The 25,726-nt window shown below is 43.9% G+C and overlaps 1 protein-coding gene across 4 annotated transcripts in view; it reads left to right on the top strand.

The window, feature by feature from the left end:
- The window catches only part of spns2 (SPNS lysolipid transporter 2, sphingosine-1-phosphate), a 267,467-nt gene that overhangs the window by 192,109 nt on the left and 49,632 nt on the right, over positions 1-25,726 (top strand). For all 4 annotated transcript variants that reach the window (XM_030129915.1, XM_030129913.1, XM_030129916.1 and 1 more), the window contains exons 9-10: positions 6,700-6,765; positions 8,779-8,877. In XM_030129915.1, coding sequence (XP_029985775.1) covers positions 6,700-6,765; positions 8,779-8,877 — 165 coding nt within the window. The remainder of the gene's footprint in view (positions 1-6,699; positions 6,766-8,778; positions 8,878-25,726) is intronic.

Raw genomic sequence — 25,726 nt, 5'->3', positions numbered from 1 at the left:
AGGAGTAAAGGATGAAACTGCTGCTCAGCTCCAGGTCCTGAGTGGCTGTTTGTCCTCGCAATGAATGGATTTAATGAAAGCGTCCTCAGGAGCTGCTCAGGTTCATACGCTGTTTGGATTAACATTCCCGCCCATAGAGGTCCTGCAAAACCCCAAAAGCACATCATCTGCGCAGAGCTGGAGTACTGGGAACAAGCATTTTATACAGTTTTGAACATTTTTTCTTTTCTTTTCTTTTTTTTTTTTTTGTATTTCATCAACTTGAGCCATAAACAAAAAATACCAAATACTCAATATCTGATAGTTTTTAATCTTTTAAATGCCATGTTTGTAATGGAAGCAAACTATATATATATATATATATATATATATATATATATATATATATATATATATATATATATATATATATATATATATATGTGTGTGTGTGTGTGTGTATTTTTTTTGTTTGTTTGTTTATTTTTTACTCAATTTTTATTTAGTTTGCTCATACAAATATACAAGACATTTTACATACATTAACATATCTAATAAAACATTCCCATATGGCACACATGGAAGAAAAAAATTATATCTGCAGTAGATATTGATTACAATTAATCCCAAATGAAACATGAATGACAAAAAACCCCACACACATATACGACCACTAGAATGCTGGTTCCTCCTCTGTCTTCTAAATTCTAAACTGATGTGTCCTGCTGTGTCCACACACACACACACACACACACTCTTCTTCTCTTGTTCTAACACCCATCAACATCCATTTTTTTAATTCACGTGACTCCAGTTGAGAACAAAAGGTCTTTCCATTGCAGTTTTGCACGATATACGAATTTCACTGTGCCTGAAAAACCACCTCTTGCAAGTGCAAAAACTTTTCATCGAATAACGAGTGTTTTGATGAAGTCGTCGTTTTTCCATTAGGCAAATTCTTAGGTGCAAGTTATATTCACACAATTTGAGGATCAATGGAAAAGCGACTACTGACTAACAGCAACATTGGTTTATATGCATTATTAATTTTGGTCTAGGTCAAACATTAACCCTGTAAAGTCTGAAACATTCAATCATTGACAGAAAATTCCACTTCTTTGAAACTGGAGCCTTTATTGGTCCTTCTGAACAACCAAAAAAAAAGTTTTTTCAAATATCAATTTTCATGTATGAGTTTCAATTTCGTACCATGTTTGATCCATTGGGTCTCAGTGCTCAAACATTATTATTTTTGAACAAACAAAAACATAATCTAACACAAACATGTCTAATAAGTGGTTCATTCCTTTTCTAAATGGTCCCAGTTCTTCCTCATTAATGACCGTCTTGTAGTGTCACTGGAAGGCCTTCCCTGGTGGATTATAGTAGTAGTAGTTTAGTCGGTCGTTAATTACTTTAAACAACAAACCAAAACAACATATCCATTGTTCCATATACAATGCGACCAAAAGGGTTTAGGCTGAAGTTCAGACTTGTTTTGCCTAGCCCTTTTTATCTGTGTATTGCATGTATATAATTGTGTATGTCAGGTTTTTTAAGGAAAAAAATATCACACTGATCCTGTAGAGGGCTTCAAAACTCATGTCCAATCCAGTCCAGCTTTATTTGTAAAGCCCTTTAAAACAACTGCAGTGGACCAAGGTGGTGTACAGAAGAAGAATTAAAGCCAAAATAGAAGAAGAAAATACAGAATAGATTTAAAAACATAGAAACTGTACAGAAAAGAAAACAATGCTGTACAGTAGAATAAATAAAACCCAAATCAAAGAATAAAATACAAGAATAGATTAAAAAACATAAAACGCCGCACAATTAAAAACAATAAAATAAATAAATGTACCAAATATGATACATTTGGTGTTACAGGGTTAAATGCTAAAATGTGTCAATGCGCATTTTTTACTCACTTTGGAGATGAGTGCCACTGTGGTAATTTTTCATTGTTTTCTAATGTACTGACTTTAGTGTTTGGGTCAGAATTTTAAAAATCATGTAAAACTGAACAACTTTTGAATTTTATCCTAATACAAATTGTGAAAAATAATATGAGCTTTTCTCAAATGAAGTGCAGTGTGTTGATAATGCGATAGCAGAGGGCGTGTGCATCAGCGTCCAACAGCCTCGAGAAGCAGGAAACTGAACACTCCGTGCGTTTCCATGACAACTGTTCTTCTTGGTTTAATGTGATTACAGGTTGGATCCTATTTCAGATGTCCATGTAAACACCTTATTCCAGTAGAAACAGAAAAGTTCAGATTAAATTTAAACCTGATTAAAGTCAGTGGTTTAATCCTCTTTTAACTGCGCTCTAAATTCTTCCTGGACATGTAAAGCCTTTATTCCGTTTGGACTTTATTCCTTCCATTCTGCACATGCTCAGTGTCTTGTCCTGTGGCGATGACGCACACATTCTGCGCCGGTGGAAGAATCTGCACTGCAGTCTAGTCTTCCCAAAGCGTTCCAGTGGAATATTCTGATGGGATCTACCAGCCTGGAAAACCCTGAAGGAACAGTTCAACACTGGCTTTGGATTCATTCATTTGTCCTGAACTAATGAGTTCCACAAGTGGGACAAACAGTTTGAACTGCAGCCCTAACGTTAGCTTAGCTTAGCCTAGCTTAGCATAACGGCTTCATTCCTCTGCTCAGACGTAGCCAGGCTTTTAGAGGTGATTTGTAGTATTTTAGGAGTGATTTGGGTCAGTTCAGTTCTCCTAATCATTCCTTTAGTCCGCTGGGGTCAATATGATCACAAACTGAGGCTCAGATCATGGTCATGTGACTTACTGCAGGAAGAAAATCTGGGAAATAAAAACTAATGCAAAGCTAAAACGCTAAAGCAAAGCTAATTTAGCTCATGCATCCCTTCAACAAAAAGATTTTCCAACTTCCGTCAACACAACAGTCCACAGATTGTATGAGTGCAGTAAGTCGCAGATCTGAAGAAATTAGAGAGAATCGGATTTCACAAAATCACTGAGAAAAGACGACAAATCACCTTTAAAAAACTGGATATGTGTGACCATGGAAATGCAGTGACTATGCTAAGCTAAGCTAACAGAAGGGCTAAGCTAAGCTAACAGAAGGGTTAAGCTAAGCTAACAGAAGGGCTGCGAGAACCCAGTAAACGTTGCTCATGTAAACCTTTGTTCAGGTTTAACATTTCCATGGAAACAGAAGAGACAGTACTTTAGTTTCGGATTAATTTCTTCTGGAAAAGTAAATCAGATTTAAAAAACATCATGTAACCGTAGCCAATCAGTGACTTCAAACACTGCACTGGGGGCTGGTGGATGCACATTTGACATGTTATCAGAGAAAAACCCAACAGGAAGGAGTTGGTGAAGCTGGAAATTATTTGTCCGCCATCAAACGCATCAAACAGACTCCATTAACCAGGAGGATTATTCAACTGTAGAAACGTTCAGACATGTTTGCATGGGTTTACATGTTGAACTGGACAATGATTTAATCCAGTTAATTAACCATGACGTGAATCTGCACAGACGTTTACGCTTATTTGAGTTTATGAGGAAATAGTGGAGGATTTTCTCAGTATTTCATGTATGTGCCACTACATTTCTATTCATATATCATCATTTACCGTATATTTACCGGCTTAAACTGGGTCATTTCAGTCCAAAGTTCGCTGAATATCTGGACTTAAACATTGCACATAAACATTCTGTGTTCAGCTGCTGTTGTGACAAGTAGAAGTATTTATATAAACCATTAAAATGTCTGTCTTATTTTTTTATCAGGGCAAAATTCTCAGGATTGGCCTGAAAATCCAAAGTCAGCTTTATTTGTCAGTTTTGTCACATGTTCAGCACATACAGAAAACTGGAACGACCAAACCTCTAAAACCTACGGTGCACTATATATTCTATAAAGAGACAATATAACCATAAACAGCAGGGGATGGAAAGAATGCATTCAAATGGCATAGTTTCATATTTAATGTTAAATTCACAGAAGGTTCACCTTTTAATTCCAGATTTATTTTCAGAATTTTTTAATAATCCTTAAAAACAAAATTATTGTGTTATGGTCACTCTGTTCAAGTGGAATAAAAAGTAGAAGGAAAGAAAGTAATACTGTGTGAACGTCTACACTGTAATGACACCAGAACAGACCTGTTCAAACTGAGCTGAGGTGAACGTCTACACTGTACTTAGACCAGAACAGACCTGTTCAAACTGAGCTGAGGTGAACGTCTACACTGTACTTAGACCAGAACAGACCTGTTCAGACTGAGCTGAGGTGAACGTCTACACTGTACTTAGACCAGAACAGACCTGTTCAAACTGAGCTGAGGTGAACGTCTACACTGTACTTAGACCAGAACAGACCTGTTCAAACTGAGCTGAGGTGAACGTCTACACTGTACTTAGACCAGAACAGACCTGTTCAGACTGAGCTGAGGTGAACGTCTACACTGTACTTAGACCAGAACAGACCTGTTCAGCCTGAGCTGAGGTGAACGTCTACACTGTACTTAGACCAGAACAGACCTGTTCAAACTGAGCTGAGGTGAACGTCTACACTGTACTTAGACCAGAACAGACCTGTTCAAACTGAGCTGAGGTGAACGTCTACACTGTACTTAGACCAGAACAGACCTGTTCAGACTGAGCTGAGGTGAACGTCTACACTGTACTTAGACCAGAACAGACCTGTTCAGCCTGAGCTGAGGTGAACGTCTACACTGTACTTAGACCAGAACAGACCTGTTCAGCCTGAGCTGAGGTGAACGTCTACACTGTACTTAGACCAGAACAGACCTGTTCAGCCTGAGCTGAGGTGAACGTCTACACTGTACTTAGACCAGAACAGACCTGTTCAGACTGAGCTGAGGTGAACGTCTACACTGTACTTAGACCAGAACAGACCTGTTCAGCCTGAGCTGAGGTGAACGTCTACACTGTACTTAGACCAGAACAGACCTGTTCAAACTGAGCTGAGGTGAACGTCTACACTGTACTTAGACCAGAACAGACCTGTTCAAACTGAGCTGAGGTGAACGTCTACACTGTACTTAGACCAGAACAGACCTGTTCAGACTGAGCTGAGGTGAACGTCTACACTGTACTTAGACCAGAACAGACCTGTTCAGACTGAGCTGAGGTGAACGTCTACACTGTACTTAGACCAGAACAGACCTGTTCAAACTGAGCTGAGGTGAACGTCTACACTGTACTTAGACCAGAACAGACCTGTTCAAACTGAGCTGAGGTGAACGTCTACACTGTACTTAGACCAGAACAGACCTGTTCAAACTGAGCTGAGGTGAACGTCTACACTGTACTTAGACCAGAACAGACCTGTTCAAACTGAGCTGAGGTGAACGTCTACACTGTACTTAGACCAGAACAGACCTGTTCAGACTGAGCTGAGGTGAACGTCTACACTGTACTTAGACCAGAACAGACCTGTTCAAACTGAGCTGAGGTGAACGTCTACACTGTACTTAGACCAGAACAGACCTGTTCAAACTGAGCTGAGGTGAACGTCTACACTGTACTTAGACCAGAACAGACCCGTTCACACACATACACACATATACACACACATATACTCACGTATACACTCACATATACACACATATACTCACGTATACACTCACATATACACACATATACTCACGTATACACTCACATATACACACATATACACACAGTCCACTGTGTTATTTACAGATTCCAGTTTGGGCTCCACCCAGTCATCAGTAGACGTAAATCCTAGCGGATGTGAAGTGTTCAAATGTGCCTTTGACCAGAATAAACTGTCCTTATCATGGTGTGCTGCTGTTTTTCAGCTCTGGGGCTCAGTAGTAAAGTCGACTTTAACGGGACCAAAATGACGGCCTGCACGTCTATGTAGAAGGGAGCCACGGCGTAATGACATGTTTTTAGAACCGCAGGAACCAAAAAAAAAAAAAGAACCGCAGGAACCAATCGCTGCTTTATTCAGCAGTGGATTCTCACACACACAACACAAGCACTATCTGCAAAACCAAACCTCCCATTTAGGACTTTACCCAAAAGGTCATAAATACAACAGAAGTGAACAAATACTAATAGATACGTGTCTTTCACATGCCAAAAGATCCATTGCAGTGTTTTGGAAAAAGACCAGCAGGCCCAGTATTATGTACAGGGTGAAACAAATGTTGACAACTTTTCCTTTGGACAGACTGACGTACATACGAAAAGGAAGGAAAAGAGATGTTTGAACAGATATGGGAACATTTGAAGATGTTTGTTAAAAGTGTTGATTTAGTAAATGACAATGAGGAGGAATAAATATTCAGTTGTGTAAACCTTACAACAGAGTTAATGAGTTCAAATACCTGTAATTGGAACAGGGCATTCAATTATGTACAAATGTTTGTGGCTGACAAGTTTGTGATGTGTATGTGTATTGTTTATTTGTAATTTTTTTGTTGTTTTTGTTTGTTTTGCCTTTGCTGGTAACACTTGTAATGTTGCAGGTACCTCTGTTAGTGAGGTCTACATGCTTACTACAATTGTGTGTATATTTACAAGTGTATGTGTGTATATAAAAAAATGTGTTAATAAAAATATTGTTAAAAAAAAAGAAAAAAAAACTCCTCCTCCTCTGGCTTTTGTTACCAGTGGAGCTTCGTTAATGTCGATTAAAACCACTGAATACGCAACATCCTCTTCTGTTTTTTAGGTTTGCATCTTCATCGGAGAAACGCTGCTGTTCCTCAACTGGGCCATCACTGCTGACATCTTAATGGTACGTGTTTAAACCTATACTTATGTGCTGGCTCACTGGAAAGTCCTGCTCTGTACACTGTTGGAGCTGTTCCACTTCTGTGCAGCGTCCTATTTTCAGCTGTAAAACAAACGAGTGGGCTGATAATTACTGTTTGTGCCCAGATTGATTCATGTGTCATTGGTTTTCCTCTAATGCAGGGACGTCAAACTGATTTGGGTTCAGATTCAATTCAGTGCTTTATTGTCATTGTATACAAAAATACAATGAGATAGAAGTGGAAGCATCTTTCAGGCAGACGAAGCAAAACAAAAGCTAAATTGATCTCAAATATGATCTCAGATGGGCCGGACCAGTAAAATAATAAATGAACAACGGAAAAATGCAGATTGAAAATCTTTACATCTACAACATATGCCTTTAAAAATGTGAATAACACGAACAACTACAAACAACCTGAAATTTCTGAAGAAAAATACGCAGTTTTAACAATATTTTTCCAGTACATTATAACTTACAGATCCCAGTGGATCTACAAATACACTAAGCATTCAGTAACAGGCAGAATATTGGTCCAATTACACTTAATTACTCTTAAAACATTTGTCATTGTTCATATTTATTTATGTTTGTCACATTTTTTTTCACAGCCCAATATGATCTCAAGTGGACCAGAGCCATAAAATAAAACTGTAATAACCCATAAATAATTTAAAAATGGATGAAAATTTGAAAAACATGAACAGAACAAACAAGAAAATTCAGAAATATGAACAAAATTACCATAAGAAATAAAACGTACATAAAACATACAAAAATTTGAGAAACATCATCAAACTGTTGTTGGTAAAACCGCATTTACTTCTCTTATGACATTTAAGATTGTTCATATTTTTTGTAAAAGGATACTTTAGAAATGTAAACATTTTCATGTAATTTCACTTTTTTTTTACACTTAAAACAAAGAGATAAGTTTGTATTTGTCATTGTTTCTAGGTTATTATGATTGTATTTTACTGGCCTGACCCACTTTAGATCAGATTGGTCTGGGTTTACCCTCCACTGTTAATATTTCTATTTCTGCATTTCACAAACTCATCCCACTGGGCCAGATCGGACCTTTTTTGTTGCCAGTTTGGACCTTTTTTGGGGCTGGATCGGACCTTTTCTTGGGGCTGGATTGGACCTTTTTTGGGGCCAGATCAGACCTGTATTGGGGTGGGATCGGACCTTTTTTGGTGCCGGATCAGACCTGTATTGGGGTGGGATCGGACCTTTTTTGGCGCTGGATCTGACCTTTTTTGGTGCCGGATCGGACCTTTTCTTGGGGCTGGATCGGACCTTTTCTTGGGGCTGGATCGGACCTTTTTTGGTGCCGGATCGGACCTTTTCTTGGGGCCGGATCGGACCTTTTTTGGTGCCGGATCGGACCTTTTCTTGGGGCTGGATCGGACCTTTTCTTGGGGCTGGATCGGACCTTTTTTGGTGCCGGATCGGACCTTTTCTTGGGGCTGGATCGGACCTTTTTTGGTGCCGGATCGGACCTTTTCTTGGGGCTGGATCGGACCTTTTTTGGTGCTGGATCGGACCTTTTCTTGGGGCTGGATCGGACCTTTTCTTGGGGCTGGATCGGACCTTTTCTTGGGGCTGGATCGGACCTTTTCTTGGGGCTGGATCGGACCTTTTTTGGTGCCGGATCGGACCTTTTCTTGGGGCTGGATTGGACCTTTTCTTGGGGCTGGATCGGACCTTTTTTGGTGCCGGATCGGACCTCTTCTTGGGGCTGGATCGGACCTTTTTTGGTGCTGGATCAGACCTTTTTTTGGCAGGTATTCCGGGGCAGGATGTGGGCAGATGTTTGTGGTGTTTGTGCAGTGATTGGCAGGTGTTCCGGGGCGGGTTGAAGACTCCAGGAGGTGTTTTATCGCGGCTGAGTGAACCTTTCTACCTTCGTCCTCGTTACTCCGTGTGATCTCATGTATTTTTCACCCTCTGTCTTCCTCTTTCTTTTTTTTTTTTCCTCTGTTTCTGCAGTTCGTGGTCATCCCCACTCGCAGAGCGACGGCCGTGGCCTTCCAGAGCTTCACTTCTCACCTTCTGGGAGACGCTGGAAGTCCATACCTGATCGGCCTGGTACGAAAAAAAACACACTTATACTGTTGATAATTTAACCCTCAAACATCCACCTGATCCACTAATCCTATTAATAAATGTCAATAATTGGTGTCAAATACAGTTCTTCATCTTTTCACGGTCATCAGATATGACCATATTTGGACGTTCAGAGGCTCCGTAGTTACCGTGGAAACACTGTCATCTTCTCCAACATTGATTCTCCAGTCAAACCCATGGAGTTGGATCAGTGACAGTGGATGGACACACTGGGTTTATATACATTAAGTTAAATGAACAAAAATGGATAAAAAATGTACGAAATAATAAATAACCTAAAAAAATAAACAAAAACTGTACAAAAATGAAGTAAAAAAAAAAAAAGAGCAACAAAATAACAAAAACAGCTGATATAATCAATGAAATTAATCAATAAATCAAAACAAAAAGTAATGTGGACAAAATAAGCCATAAAATGAACAAAATTAAGGAAAAAAAAATCATGAAAGAGGCAAGAAAATGTAGAAAAATGAACAAATTATGGAAGAAAATGAACAAAAACAAATGAAATAGTAAATAAAAATGAACAGAATAGCTTTAAAAAATGTACATGAAGCATAGAGGCTCCGTAGTTACCGTGGAAACACCGTCATCTTCAACATGGATTCTCCAGTCAAAGCCATGGAGTTGGATCAGTGACAGTGGATGGACACACTGGGGTTATGATAAGGGCATTTTCTTCTGAAAAAGTCACTTTTTCTTCAATTTTCTCTGTTTCGATATAAAAACCTTTGAAGTTACTGAGTTTTCGTGAACATTTTAATTAAATATAGGATATTGAATATTGGAAAACACATAATTTACAAAGAAAAGTGCTAAATATAGAGGATAATATTGTAAGAAATAGTGATAAATTGCTTAAGAAAGGTTAAATAGAGAGAAAATTTCATTAGGGAACTGCAACTGAAGTAACACTGGGTCTGTCTGGGTTAAGGAAGGTAAATAATAAAAAAACAAAAAAACAGAAGTAGCATTGGCGTCAGTCTAGACCTAGAATGTTTCATCCGGTGTTCAAACTGTTAATGAAGAGAAAGATTTTATGAACTCCTCAGATTGTATAAATACGTCCTCAGAGCAAGGTTCAAATAGTTTTGGATTTTTCATTTAGTTTTATTTAGTTTGGACTTTTTTTCTCTAATTCAGTTTGTTTTAATTAGTTTTTAGAGCAGGTTTGATAGTTTTTATTAGTTTTTGTTTTTTTCTAAATGCTTAGTTGTAGTTTAGTTTTAGTTGTAGTTTAGTTGTAGTTGTAGTTTAGTTGTAGTTTAGTTGCAGTTTAGTTGTAGTTTAGTTTTAGTTGTAGTTTAGTTGTAGTTGTAGTTTAGTTGTAGTTTAGTTGCAGTTTAGTTGTAGTTTAGTTTTAGTTGTAGTTTAGTTGTAGTTGTAGTTTAGTTGTAGTTTAGTTGCAGTTTAGTTGTAGTTTAGTTTTAGTTGTAGTTTAGTTGTAGTTGTAGTTCAGTTGTAGTTTAGTTGTAGTTCAGTTGTAGTTTAGTTTAGTTATAGTTCAGTTGTAGTTTAGTTGTAGTTCAGTTGTAGTTCAGTTGTAGTTTAGTTGTAGTTTAGTTGTAGTTTAGTTGTAGTTTAGTTGTAGTTCAGTTGTAGTTTAGTTGTAGTTTAGTTGTAGTTCAGTTGTAGTTCAGTTGTAGTTTAGTTGTAGTTTAGTTGTAGTTTAGTTGTAGTTCAGTTGTAGTTTAGTTGTAGTTCAGTTGTAGTTTAGTTGTAGTTCAGTTGTAGTTCAGTTGTAGTTCAGTTGTAGTTCAGCTGTAGTTCAGCTGTAGTTCAGTTGTAGTTCAGTTGTAGTTCAGTGGTCTCTTTTCTCTTCTTCTCTGTGCTCCTATTCAAATCAATCCCAGACAGGACTCTGCTGCTTTAGTCTCCATGTTTCCAGGTAGAGTGGGGACCAGAAGACGACTGGAAACCACAAGTGACGGAGCAAAAAGTGTTGGATGGTGACAGCAGCTAAAACTGCTTGAGCGAAATAAATTGACTCCGTATCAGTCTGACATTGACAGACGAAAACGAAGGGAATTTTATCCATAATTTTTATCCGTTTCTTAGTTTTGTAAACACACAATACAGTTTCAGTTAGTTATTGCTTTTTAGCTTACCGGCCGACAGGTCGTAAACTATTGTCGTCATGCAGCGTCCATCGTCGTCTGCCGACCGTTACAAAACTTTCAATCGTCTTCTCCGAAACTACAATTCTGATTGACTTCAAACTTGGTATACAGCTTCTTTATGATGATGTCAACAAAAGTTAGTGAAATTATTTGGATCCAGATCTGATTCTGGATTTGGTGCCACTTTGAAAAATTTCCCCATAATAAGAGATAGGAAGTGCCGGTAAGCTGCGGGGCCATTAGTCCTATTTTTATTTATTTCACTTAACAAAAATGTTTTTACAATTGTAGTTTTTGTCATTTCATTAGTTTTTGTTAACGATAATAACCTTGCCTCAGAGGAACATATTTACGATGGAGGCGATGTTATAAATCTGGTATCTGAGCTGGACTCACACCGGGGCAGCGCCAAGTGAGCGACAAGAGGAGCTTTTAGCGCCCCTCCCCTGAGGACACAGCCTCCACAGCTGGGATTTCAGTGCCGCTCTTCAGCCTGTCAGGCCGTCTGAAGGGGGGGTGGGGGGGCTCTTCAGCCCATCAAGGTCAGTCTGTTTGCAGATGTCAGCCCCCCCCGCCAGTCGGACCCAAACCACTCTCCACTCAGTACAAGAGCTGCTTGTTATTCATGGGACTTGAAAGCAGATCCACCCCAGACCTTTATTCTGCATACACACAGGGAGCATTTCTGAACCTAAATGATTATAAACCTTTATTTAGACACTACAGAAAATAGAAGTTTCATCCATACACCCACACTAAAAACACATAAAATATAGTAAAACTCAATTAGAAAACTATTGACATCTAGATTTATCCACAGTGTAACATAACATAAGATAGCATCACATAACACAACATAACATAGCATAGCACATAGCATAAAATAGGATAATATAAAATAGCATGACACAATGTAGCATAACAATGTAACATAGCATAGTATAGCATAAAATAGCTTAACATAATGTAGCATAGCATAACATGAAATAGGATAACAAAATGTAGCATATCTGTGCTTGTGCTAGGAAAATGAAAGATCCAGCCACTGTGGCAACGTTCGTAGAAATGAGTGTAGCCACAAACAGCCACAGCCAGTCTGGGTCCAGTCTGGGTCCAGTCTGGTCCAGTCTGGTCCAGTCTGGGTCCAGTCTGGTCCAGTCTGGGTCCAGTCTGGTCCAGTCTGGTCCAGTCTGGGTCCAGTCTGAATCCAGTCTGGTCTAGTCTGGGTCCAGTCTGGTCCAGTCTGGTCCAGTCTGGTCTAGTCTGGGTCCAGTCTGGGTCCAGTCTGGGTCCAGTCTGGTCCAGTCTGGGTCCAGTCTGAGTCCAGTCTGGTCTTGTCTGGGTCCAGTCTGGTCTAGTCTGGGTCCAGTCTGGGTCCAGTCTGGTCCAGTCTGGGTCCAGTCTGGTCCAGTCTGGTCTAGTCTGGGTCCAGTCTGGTCCAGTCTGGTCTAGTCTGGGTCCAGTCTGGGTCCAGTCTGGTCCAGTCTGGGTCCAGTCTGGTCTAGTCTGGGTCCAGTCTGGGTCCAGTCTGGGTCCAGTCTGGTCCAGTCTGGGTCCAGTCTGGTCTAGTCTGGGTCCAGTCTGGTCTAGTCTGGGTCCAGTCTGGTCCAGTCTGGTCCAGTCTGGGTCCAGTCTGGTCCAGTCTGGTCCAGTCTGGTCTAGTCTGGGTCCAGTCTGGGTCCAGTCTGGTCCAGTCTGGTCTAGTCTGGGTCCAGTCTGGGTCCAGTCTGGTCCAGTCTGGGTCCAGTCTGGTCTAGTCTGGGTCCAGTCTGGGTCCAGTCTGGTCTAGTCTGGGTCCAGTCTGGTCTAGTCTGGTCCAGTCTGGTCTAGTCTGGGTCCAGTCTGGGTCCAGTCTGGTCCAGTCTGGGTCCAGTCTGGTCTAGTCTGGGTCCAGTCTGGTCTAGTCTGGGTCCAGTCTGGGTCCAGTCTGGTCCAGTCTGGTCTAGTCTGGGTCCAGTCTGGTCCAGTCTGGTCTAGTCTGGGTCCAGTCTGGGTCCAGTCTGGTCCAGTCTGGGTCCAGTCTGGTCTAGTCTGGGTCCAGTCTGGTCTAGTCTGGGTCCAGTCTGGTCCAGTCTGGTCTAGTCTGGGTCCAGTCTGGGTCCAGTCTGGTCCAGTCTGGGTCCAGTCTGGTCTAGTCTGGGTCCAGTCTGGTCTAGTCTGGGTCCAGTCTGGGTCCAGTCTGGTCCAGTCTGGGTCCAGTCTGGTCTAGTCTGGGTCCAGTCTGGTCCAGTCTGGTCTAGTCTGGGTCCAGTCTGGGTCCAGTCTGGTCCAGTCTGGGTCCAGTCTGGTCTAGTCTGGGTCCAGTCTGGTCCAGTCTGGGTCCAGTCTGGTCCAGTCTGGTCCAGTCTGGGTCCAGTCTGGTCCAGTCTGGGTCCAGTCTGGGTCCAGTCTGGTCCAGTCTGGGTCCAGTCTGGCCTAGTCTGGGTCCAGTCTGGGTCCAGTCTGGTCCAGTCTGGGTCCAGTCTGGTCCAGTCTGGTCTAGTCTGGGTCCAGTCTGGGTCCAGTCTGGTCCAGTCTGGGTCCAGTCTGGCCTAGTCTGGGTCCAGTCTGGTCCAGTCTGGGTCCAGTCTGGTCCAGTCTGGTCCAGTCTGGGTCCAGTCTGGCCTAGTCTGGGTCCAGTCTGGGTCCAGTCTGGTCCAGTCTGGGTCCAGTCTGGTCCAGTCTGGTCTAGTCTGGGTCCAGTCTGGGTCCAGTCTGGTCCAGTCTGGGTCCAGTCTGGCCTAGTCTGGGTCCAGTCTGGTCCAGTCTGGGTCCAGTCTGGTCCAGTCTGGTCCAGTCTGGGTCCAGTCTGGCCTAGTCTGGGTCCAGTCTGGGTCTTTTTCCTGCATTCTGGTGCATTTTGAGCTTAAAAATTGGTTCAATCTGGCTTCAGTTTCATATAAAAAAAATCATAAAAAATTAACATTTTCATCTAAACTATTTTTATTTCTAATCTAATGTCAAACCTAACAATAAATGACAGACGTATAGTTATTCTGACCACTGATGTGCATGAGGTTCAATATGAGGTTCAGTATAAAATGAATGTACCAGTCAGACTCCTCTGAGTTTGATCCCATACATTAGGGATGCACCCATACCACTTTTTTCCAGACCGAGTACGAGTACTTCCATTTGAGTACTTGTCGATACCGAGTACTGATCCTAGTCCTTAGTAATCCCATTCAGTAATAACAAACCTGTAGACGACAGAGGTACTAATGTTATAGTGTTTTCTCTGGTTAGGTTTAAAAGTTTAGCTTCAGCAGGAAGACAAAAGACAAATGAGACACACGTTTAGTTTTCACTTCTGCTGGTGGCGGTCCGCACCGCTGCGTACCCCTGTGTTCAGTGTGAATTCATAAAAAATCGGAAACGTTGGGGTGAGGTGGATCGCTGTCGGCAGTGCTCTTCAGTAGTGGAGACCGTATTTGTTCTTTTCCTTGGTTATCGCTGGGACATTTTAATCACAGATGGAAGCTGGTTGATTTGACTAAAAAATACCTTCGCCGCTCTGGCTACACGGGTTGAAAACAACTTCGCCAACCAGGAGAATGCATCACCAATGGTGATGTGGTGATAGGCTAGCACAAGCCTAGCATATCATAACATAGCAAAACACAATATAACATAGCATAACATAGCATAGTATAACAAAATATAGCATAACGTAGCATAGCATAATAATATAGCATAGCATAGTATAACGTAACGTAGCATAGCATAACATAACATAATATGAAAATTGTTGATGCCACAAAGAAACTGTACATGCTGCAAAAAGGAAAAATACAATTACCCGGGCTTTAGTGGGACCCGGGCTTTAGTGGGACCCGGGCTTTAGTGGGACCCGGGCTTTAGTGGGACCCGGGCTTTAATGGGACCCGGCTTTAATGGGACCCGGGCTTTAGTGGGACCCGGGCTTTAGTGGGACCCGGGCTTTAATGGGACCCGGGCTTTAGTGGGACCCGGGCTTTAGTGGGACCCGGGCTTTAATGGGACCCGGGCTTTAGTGGGACCCAGGCTTTAGTGGGACCCGGGCTTGGAGCCAAAGGCAGTGGAAGTCTCAGATTAGTGAATCAGGCTGATCCTCCGCACAGACCCACAAACACAAACATGTCCACATGCTTTCAATGGCCTACTTTTTGACTTCTTTTTTCCCATAAATGAAAATGTTAATCTGTCGTCAGACCGGATAAAAAGGAGCAGTACGTTTTCTCCAAGTACTGACAAGTTCCTCAAAGACTGAACAAAAGTGGCATTAAACTAAACCCAGACTGACCAGTGTCATCGGAAACACAGATGCACATGAAATGCACTGAACAAACCTCCTTAAACCACTGATACTACAAAGTTGTGTTTGTGCTGTTTTATATCCACACACAATTAACAAACAACAATTTTTATTTTTATTTTTTAATTCAATTTTTTATTCAGAACAGTCTCACAGATGTACCAGGCAGGGCATCAATGGCACAAAGCACAATGTTCTCTTTTTTTTTTTTTTTTTTTTGTTTGCAAAGAAAAAAGGATAACCAATAATGCTGACTGAAAGGAAGAAAAGAAAGGGAAAAAAGTAATTAGTTCTATAACACATTCATTGAACTGTTATATGTGTATTTATAGCAACCTAATAATCTTCACTTGTATATTTATCTGTATACTGCATATAGTAAGTCATCCAGTATATGGACAAAAGTATGTGGACACGTTGAATCCAGGTGTTTGTGTTCTAACAGGGGTCTGGGATCCAAAACAATAAGGACTAATGTCAGAATAGAGTTTTATATTATAGGATAGATATCCTAAATATTGATGTTTTTATCTCAAATCCTCATGAACAGGACATTTGACAGCTGGAGACATGATGTGTCCACATATTTATGTCCACATAGTTTAGAAACATCAATATTTCACTGTAGTTTAATGGTAGATTTTGATGACAGTAGATGGTTAGATGAGGAAAAATACTAGTATTTACAGTCAGAGCAGGAAAAATATTGTAGATATCAGCTGTGAAATTAAACGATTATGAGCTGTTTTTGTTGTTCTCATTATATTTTTCCAAATAAATGGAGCTTTAGTTGAACCAGGAATTAAAATGAACAAGAAACTGAAGAAAACAAGGGGCGGGATAAGAACTGTTTCCACAACAGTAAATAGAGAAGAACAGTTTCCTGACTTCCACAGTCAGTGTGTTCCTACAATGAACACACAGTGTCATCAGAACCCTGTTCCAGACGGGCCTACAGGTCTACGTTCACCTCCATCAGAACCCTGTTCCAGACGGGCCTACAGGTCTACGTTCACCTCCATCAGAACCCTGTTCCAGACGGGCCTACAGGTCTACGTTCACCTCCATCAGAACCCTGTTCCAGACGGGCCTACAGGTCTACGTTCACCCCCATCAGAACCCTGTTCCAGACGGGCCTACAGGTCTACGTTCACCTCCATCAGAACCCTGTTCCAGACGGGCCTACAGGTCTACGTTCACCCCCATCAGAACCCTGTTCCAGACGGGCCTACAGGTCTACGTTCACCCCCATCAGAACCCTGTTCCAGACGGGCCTACAGGTCTACGTTCACCCCCATCAGAACCCTGTTCCAGACGGGCCTACAGGTCTACGTTCACCCCCATCAGAACCCTGTTCCAGACGGGCCTACAGGTCTACGTTCACCCCCATCAGAACCCTGTTCCAGACGGGCCTACAGGTCTACGTTCACCCCCATCAGAACCCTGTTCCAGACGGGCCTACAGGTCTACGTTCACCCCCATCAGAACCCTGTTCCAGACGGGCCTACAGGTCTACGTTCACCCCCATCAGAACCCTGTTCCAGACGGGCCTACAGGTCTACGTTCACCCCCATCAGAACCCTGTTCCAGACGGGCCTACAGGTCTACGTTCACCCCCATCAGAACCCTGTTCCAGACGGGCCTACAGGTCTACGTTCACCCCCATCTGATGGTCTCCGTTGGCCCTCTGGCTGTGGGTGATTAGGCTGACCAGGTGCTTCTGAGCCTCATGTGGGACATGTAACTGTAATGCTGGCACAAGTTTAGAGTTTGAAACCATGTGCATCTGATTGTCCAGTTTATAAATACGAAGAACAACAGTTTCATTTAGTTGCACACAGTATTTCTGCACTGGGCATTTATTTTTTGCTTTTTTTGCACAGGTTTCAACTACTTTTTTTGCTTGTAAAAACTAAACAAAAAGCGTATTTTGTCACCTCAAGTCTCTCAGTTCAAACTCCAAACTTAAAAATAAGTAAAAAGGGAATACGGATCAAACCTGACCTCCATGTGCAATAGAGAAATAAGTTGGACATAGTTGTCCGAATACCCTCTGTCAGTCATCCCCCACCGCTTTCACCCATGTCCTTTCTGTAGTTGCATCTTCTTTTTTTGTGCCGAGTTTCCATGATTTCTGCCAATATTTGCATGTTGATGTCTGAGGCTTTTGCCTTTGTTTTTGTGCATCAGTGGGCGGAGCTCAGGAGGACACCAGTGATAGGTTGATGGACTCCTGACCTTCACCTTTATGTTGGCTGATTGACAGCGGACACAGCCAATGGTGATAGCGCTGTCTCCGCTATAAAATGAAAGTCATGTTTGGAGGAAGGCGACTGTCCCGCCCTGTGGACAGAAACAGCCAATCAGATGAGGGACAGCGTCTCAATGTGTGGGACGTGGAAGAAATGGTCATCATACAGTGGAGTCCAGCACAAAGGGGGACACCTGGACACCCTGTGGGTGACACCCACTGTCCAGGACTTTGTCACATCAACACAAACCTCAGACAGTTCCAAGTGCGTCACCGAGCCACGCCTGAGTTCCAGAGCTGAGGTTTAACACCGGAGTGTGATGACCTGAGGTTTAACACCGGAGTGTGATGAGCTGAGGTTTAACACCGGAGTGTGATGACCTGAGGTTTAACACCGGAGTGTGATGAGCTGAGGTTTAACACCGGAGTGTGATGAGCTGAGGTTTAACACCGGAGTGTGATGAGCTGAGGTTTAACACCGGAGTGTGATGACCTGAGGTTTAACACCGGAGTGTGATGAGCTGAGGTTTAACACCGGAGTGTGATGAGCTGAGGTTTAACACCGGAGTGTGCTGGAGTTGTGGTGAAGCAGGCAGAGTGCAGATGTACAGTCACCCATAAGAACTGGTGACAGTCTACCACCACTGAGAGAAGAGGAGGATGATGGGAAGGAAAACAGCCTGAGAGAGAGAGAGAGAGAGAGAGAGAGAGAGAGAGAGAGGTTCTAAGGGTTAGGGTTTACAATGACGTTTGAGTCTGAGGAGCACAGACCTGCAGATGATGTCCACTCTACAGACCACTGTGGTTCCTTCTGTGGTCCCTTCTGCCATTCCTTCTGCCGTTCCTTCTGTGGTCCCTTCTGCTGTTCCTTCTGTGGTTCCTTCTGTGGTCCCTTCTGCTGTTCCTTCTGTGGTTCCTTCTGCCGTTCCTTCTGTGGTTCCTACTGCCGTTCCTTCTGTGGTTCCTTCTGTGGTCCCTTCTGCCGTTCCTTCTGTGGTTCCTTCTGCCGTTTCTTCTGCGGTCCCTTCTGTGGTCCCTTCTGTGGTCCCTTCTGTGGTTCCTACTGCCATTCCTCCTGTGGTTCCTTCTATGGTCCCTTCTGCCGTTCCTTCTGTGGTCCCTTCTGCCGTTCCTTCTGTGGTTCCTTCTGCCGTTCCTTCTGTGGTCCCTTCTGTGGTTCCTTCTGTGGTTCCTTCTGCCATTCCTTCTGTGGTCCCTTCTGCGGTTCCTTCTGTGGTCCCTTCTGTGGTTCCTTCTGTGGTCCCTTCTGTGGTCCCTTCTGTGATCCCTTCTGTGGTTCCTCCTGCCCTTCCTCCTGCCCTTCCTTCTGCGGTTCCTTCTGCGGTCCCTTCTGTGGTTCCTTCTGCCATTCCTTCTGCCGTTCCTTCTGTGGTCCCTTCTGCTGTTCCTTCTGTGGTTCCTTCTGCCGTTCCTTCTGTGGTTCCTACTGCCGTTCCTTCTGTGGTTCCTTCTGTGGTCCGTTCTGCCGTTCCTTCTGTGGTTCCTTCTGCCGTTTCTTCTGCGGTCCCTTCTGTGGTCCCTTCTGTGGTTCCTACTGCCATTCCTCCTGTGGTTCCTTCTATGGTCCCTTCTGCCGTTCCTTCTGTGGTCCCTTCTGCCGTTCCTTCTGTGGTTCCTTCTGCCGTTCCTTCTGTGGTCCCTTCTGTGGTTCCTTCTGTGGTTCCTTCTGCCATTCCTTCTGTGGTCCCTTCTGCGGTTCCTTCTGTGGTCCCTTCTGTGGTTCCTTCTGTGGTCCCTTCTGTGGTCCCTTCTGTGATCCCTTCTGTGGTTCCTCCTGCCCTTCCTCCTGCCCTTCCTTCTGCGGTTCCTTCTGCGGTCCCTTCTGTGGTTCCTTCTGCCATTCCTTCTGCCGTTCCTTCTGTGGTCCCTTCTGCTGTTCCTTCTGTGGTTCCTTCTGCCGTTCCTTCTGTGGTTCCTACTGCCGTTCCTTCTGTGGTTCCTTCTGTGGTCCCTTCTGCCGTTCCTTCTGTGGTTCCTTCTGCCGTTTCTTCTGCGGTCCCTTCTGTGGTCCCTTCTGTGGTCCCTTCTGTGGTTCCTACTGCCATTCCTCCTGTGGTTCCTTCTATGGTCCCTTCTGCCGTTCCTTCTGTGGTTCCTTCTGCCGTTCCTTCTGTGGTTCCTTCTGTGGTTCCTTCTGTGGTCCCTTCTGTGGTCCCTTCTGTGGTTCCTCCTGCCCTTCCTCCTGCCCTTCCTTCTGCGGTTCCTTCTGCGGTCCCTTCTGTGGTTCCTTCTGCCATTCCTTCTGCCGTTCCTTCTGTGGTCCCTTCTGCTGTTCCTTCTGTGGTTCCTTCTGCCATTCCTTCTGTGGTTCCTACTGCCGTTCCTTCTGTGGTTCCTTCTGTGGTCCCTTCTGCCGTTCCTTCTGTGGTTCCTTCTGCCGTTTCTTCTGCGGTCCCTTCTGTGGTTCCTTCTGTGGTCCCTTCTGTGGTTCCTACTGCCATTCCTCCTGTGGTTCCTTCTATGGTCCCTTCTGCCGTTCCTTCTGTGGTTCCTTCTGCCGTTCCTTCTGTGGTTCCTTCTGTGGTCCCTTCTGCGGTTCCTTCTGCCGTTCCTTCTGCCGTTCCTTCTGTGGTTCCTTCTGTGGTCCCTTCTGTGGCTCCTTCTGTGGTTCCTTCTGTGGTCCCTTCTGTGGTTCCTTCTGTGGTTCCTTCTGTGGTCCCTTCTGTGGTTCCTTCTGTGGTTCCTTCTGCCGTTCCTTCTGTGGTTCCTTCTGCCGTTCCTTCTGCTGTTCCTTCTGCCGTTCCTTCTGTGGTCCCTTCTGTGGTTTCTTCTGCCATTCCTTCTGTGGTTCCTTCTGTGGTCCCTTCTGTGGTCCCTTCTGTGATTCCTTCTGTGGTCCCTTCTGTGGTTCCTTTTGCCGTTCCTTCTGCCGTTCCTTCTGTGGTTCCTTCTGCCGTTCCTTCTGTGGTTCCTTCTGCCGTTCCTTCTGTGGTCCCTTCTGCCATTCCTTCTGTGGTTCCTTCTGCCGTTCCTTCTGTGGTCCCTTCTGCCGTTCCTTCTGTGGTTCCTTCTGCCGTTCCTTCTGTGGTCCCTTCTGTGGTTCCTTCTGCCGTTCCTTCTGCCGTTCCTTCTGTGGTCCCTTCTGCCATTCCTTCTGTGGTCCCTTCTGTGGTTCCTTCTGTGGTCCCTTCTGTGGTCCCTTCTGTGGTTCCTTCTGCCGTTCCTTCTGTGGTTCCTACTGCCGTTCCTTCTGTGGTTCCTACTGCCGTTCCTTCTGTGGTTCCTTCTGTGGTTCCTTCTGCCGTTCCTTCTGTGGTCCCTTCTGTGGTTCCTTCTGCCATTCCTTCTGTGGTTCCTTCTGTGGTCCCTTCTGTGGTCCCTTCTGCGGTTCCTTTTGTGGTCCCTTCTGTGGTCCCTTCTGTGGTTCCTTCTGCCATTCCTTCTGTGGTTCCTTCTGTGGTCCCTTCTGTGGTTCCTTCTGCCATTCCTTCTGTGGTCCCTTCTGCGGTTCCTTCTGTGGTCCCTTCTGTGGTCCCTTCTGTGGTTCCTTCTGCTGTTCCTTCTGTGGTTCCTTCTGTGGTCCCTTCTGTGGTTCCTTCTGCCGTTCCTTCTGTGGTTCCTTCTGTGGTCCCTTCTGCGGTTCCTTCTGTGGTCCCTTCTGTGGTTCCTTCTGCCGTTCCTTCTGCCATTCCTTCTGTGGTTCCTTCTGTGGTCCCTTCTGTGGTTCCTTCTGCCGTTCCTTCTGTGGTTCCTTCTGTGGTTCCTTCTGTGGTCCCTTCTGTGGTTCCTTCTGTGGTCCCTTCTGTGGTTCCTTCTGTGGTCCCTTCTGTGGTCCCTTCTGTGGTTCCTTCTGTGGTTCCTTCTGTGGTTCCTTCTGTGGTCCCTTCTGTGGTTCCTTCTGTGGTCCCTTCTGTGGTTCCTTCTGTGGTCCCTTCTGTGGTCCCTTCTGTGGTTCCTTCTGTGGTTCCTTCTGTGGTCCCTTCTGTGGTTCCTTCTGTGGTTCCTTCTGTGGTCCCTTCTGTGGTTCCTTCTGTGGTCCCTTCTGTGGTTCCTTCTGTGGTCCCTTCTGTGGTTCCTTCTGTGGTTCCTTCTGTGGTTCCTTCTGTGGTTCCTTCTGTGGTCCCTTCTGTGGTTCCTTCTGTGGTCCCTTCTGTGGTTCCTTCTGTGGTTCCTTCTGTGGTTCCTTCTGTGGTCCCTTCTGTGATTCCTTCTGTGATTCCTTCTGTGGTCCCTTCTGTGGTTCCTTCTGTGGTTCCTTCTGTGGTCCCTTCTGTGGTCCCTTCTGTGGTTCCTTCTGTGGTTCCTTCTGTGGTTTCTTTGCAGATATCAGGTCCAACACACCACACACATCCTGTTTGGTACCTGTCAGATGAGTGTAGTCTGATCCAGGACGGCTCTGGGTCACGTAGACGCTGACAGTTGTCCCATGGGACTCCCCTGGGACCCCTACTGGTTCCTCCTGTAGAGTGGGAGTGGGAGTGGCCACAGGCAGAGTGTGTCGCAGGGGAACGCCACCAACAATCTTCTCAGTGAATCTGCCCAGAAACGCCTGGAGCTGGATAATTACCCATGCAGCACTTTCACTCTGTATTTTTAGCTTCAGCTGAACTGTGCACGTCGCAGGCGTTTTGTGCGAGCAGAGCGCATACCTGATGGAATACACTGTGTATGCCCTGACCACACAGCGGCATTTTTCCACCTGTGTATTTTTATCCTCCATGTTTCACCCAACATCAGGAGTTTCCAGCTCATTTGAATTGAAGGGCCACATTCAGCCCAATCTGATCTGAAATGGACCGGATCAGTCAAATAATGACATAATAACCTTTAAATAATGACAACTCCAAAGTGTTCTGTATGTTTTAGAATGGACACACAAGTCAAATTACATAATAAAAATGGTAACACCTACAAAGTGTCCTTTAAATAATAATAATAATAATAATAACAGTAATACGTTGGTTTTATGTAGTGCTTTTCTAAGTACTCAAAGACGCTTTGCAATAAACAGCCAAGGGACAAACATACATCAAACGGGTAAACAGATACAGAGTTAATACTAAATGGTAATCAAAGAACAAATAGAGAGACAAATACGGACAAAAAAAATCACACAAGAGAAGGTGGATGAGAGTGGATGAGGTGGAGCAGGCTGTCAGTTTATGAAGGATGATCTGAAGAGGTGGGATTTGAGTCGGCTTTGGAATGAGCTGAGTGTGTGGGGGTTCCAGATGTGAACGGGTAGGGGGTTCCAGAGGGTGGGGGCAGCGGTGGTAAAAGCCCTGTCACCCAGAGTACAGAACTGAGTCTGGGTGATGGGGGTGAGAAGGTTAGCATCTGCAGAGCGGAGGGGGTGAGTAGGGGAGGGGAGGAGCAGTAGATCAGTCAGGTAAGAGGGGCGGGGTTGTGTAGGGGAGTGGAGGTGATGAGGAGGATCTGGAAGTTCATGCGCTGTTGAACGGGGAGCCGGTGAAGTTGCCGGAGGATGGGTGTGATGTGATCTGTGGAGCAGGAGTGGGTGAGTTGTGAACATACTGCAGTTTTTGGAGGGCAGTGGAAGGAAGGCCATAAAGAGTGGAGTTGCAATAATATAATATCATAATAATAGTGTGGAAGTGATGAAGGCATGGATGAGTGTTTAAGCAGCTGGGGGGGGTGCAGTGTTGCGAAGATGAAAGAAAGATGTTTTGGTGACATGACTGATGTGTGATTTGAAGGAAAGGGCGGGGTCCATGATGATGCTGAGGTTTCTGGCCAGGGGGGAGGGGGTGACTGAGTGACCATCGATGGAGAGTGAAAAGTTCTGAGAGGAGGGAGAAGAGATTTGGGTCCAAAAATGATGATTTCAGTTTTATTGCTGTTGAGTTTGAGGAAGTTGTTGGTCATCCAGGTTTTTATGTCGGTGAGGCAGTTGGTGATGGTGGAGAGAATGGCGGGGGTGATGGCTTTAGTGGAGATGTACAGCTGAGTGTCGTCGGCATAACAGTGAAAGTGGAGACCATGGTGACGGATGATATGACCGAGCGGAAGTATGTACAAGATGAAGAGTATGGGGCCAAGCACAGAGCCTTGAGGGACACCGTGTGGTCCAGGGGTGGTGTGTGATTTGTTGTTGATGGAGATGAAGTGAAATCTTTCGAACAGGTAAGAGGTGAACCAGGAGAGGGCGGAGTCAGTGATTCCGATGGAGTGCAGACGACGGAGGAGGATGGAGTGATTGATGGTGTCAAAAGCTGCGCTGAGGTGGAGGAGAAGGAGGATGGTGAGGGAGGCGGAGTCAGAGGAGAGTAGGAGGTCATTGGTGACTTTGCGAAGGGCGGTTTCAGTGCTGTGATGTGAACGGAATCCAGATTGAAATGTTTCGTCCAGTTTGTTGGAGAGCAGACATTGCTAGAGTTGGGCTGTGACGGCTCTTTCCGGTATTTTTGACAGAAATGGGAGGTTGGAGATCGGTCTGAAATTACTGGGGTCATTGGAATCTAGGCCGGGTTTCTTAAGGAGGGGGGTGATGGCAGCAGTCTTCAGAGGTGGGGGGGCTGTGCCAGTGGTAAGGGAGGAGTTGATGGTGTCAGTGATGAGAGGGGTGAGACAGGCTTTGATAAGGGGGGAGGGCATGGGATCCAGAGGGCAAGTGGGTGCTTTCATGTTGGAGAGTATTTCAGAGGTCATCAGTGGTGATGGTTGAGAGGAGGAAGAGCTGTTTGTCTGTGGGTGGAGGAAGTATGGGGTCAGAGGTCAGAGGTGAAGGCGGAGGAAGAGGCCAGCTGGGTGTGAATGTGGGCAATTTAGGAGTGAAAAAATAATAGAAAGTTGTTGCATTTTTCAGGGGTGAAAGATGATGGGATGTTGTCCTGGGGTTTGAGGAGTTGGTTGATGGTTGGAGGATCCGGTGTGAATGATGCCGGAGTAACAGGCGGAGCGGGCGTCGATAAATGAGGTTTGGTACAGGGAAGAATGGGAATAACATCAACAGCCGGACATTTCTACAGAAAAATAAGCACAATTTAAACAATATTCTGTCTCAGCTGATCATTTACACACTACAACTTAGAATAAAATAGAAGAGTATAGAGTAGAATACAGTAGAAAAGTATAGAGTAGAAGAGTATAGAGTAGAATACAGTAGTAGAGTATAGAGTAGAATACAGTAGAAAAGTATAGAGTAGTAGAGTATAGAGTAGAAGAGTATAGAGTAGAATACAGTAGTAGAGTATAGAGTAGAATACAGTAGAAAAGTATAGAGTAGAAGAGTATAGAGTAGAATACAGTAGAAAAGTATAGAGTAGTAGAGTATAGAGTAGAAGAGTATAGAGTAGAATACAGTAGTAGAGTATAGAGTAGAATACAGTAGAAAAGTATAGAGTAGAAGAGTATAGAGTAGAATACAGTAGAAAAGTATAGAGTAGAAGAGTATAGAGTAGAATACAGTAGAAGAGTATAGAGTAGAATACAGTAGTAGAGTATAGAGTAGGATACAGTAGTAGAGTATAGAGTAGAAAACAGTAGTAGAATAGAATACAGTAGTAGAGTATAGAGTAGAAAACAGTAGTAGAGTATAGAGTAGAATACAGTAGTAGAGTAGAAAACAGTAGTAGAGTATAGAGTAGAAAACAGTAGTAGAATAGAATACAGTAGTAGAGTATAGAGTAGAATACAGTAGTAGAGTATAGAGTAGAAAACAGTAGTAGAGTAGAAAACAGTAGTAGAGTATAGAGTAGAATACAGTAGTAGAGTATAGAGTAGAAAACAGTAGTAGAGTATAGAGTAGAATACAGTTGTAGAGTATAGAGTAGAATACAGTAGTAGAGTATAGAGTAGAAAACAGTAGTAGAGTAGAAAACAGTAGTAGAGTATAGAGTAGAATACAGTAGTAGAGTATAGAGTAGAAAACAGTAGTAGAGTAGAAAACAGTAGTAGAGTATAGAGTAGAATACAGTAGTAGAGTAGAAAACAGTAGTAGAGTATAGAGTAGAAAACAGTAGTAGAGTAGAAAACAGTAGTAGAGTATAGAGTAGAAAACAGTAGTAGAGTATAGATTAGAAAACAGTAGTAGAGTAGAATACAGTAGTAGAGTATAGAGTAGAAAACAGTAGTAGAGTAGAAAACAGTAGTAGAGTATAGAGTAGAATACAGTAGTAGAGTATAGAGTAGAAAACAGTAGTAGAGTATAGAGTAGAATACAGTAGTAGAGTATAGAGTAGAAAA

The sequence above is a fragment of the Sphaeramia orbicularis genome, unplaced genomic scaffold (assembly GCF_902148855.1).
Source record: "Sphaeramia orbicularis unplaced genomic scaffold, fSphaOr1.1, whole genome shotgun sequence".
Classification (NCBI taxonomy): Eukaryota; Metazoa; Chordata; class Actinopteri; order Kurtiformes; family Apogonidae; genus Sphaeramia; species Sphaeramia orbicularis.
Note: the sequence above shows the minus strand (reverse complement) of the source record. Positions and strands in the feature narration are given on the sequence as shown.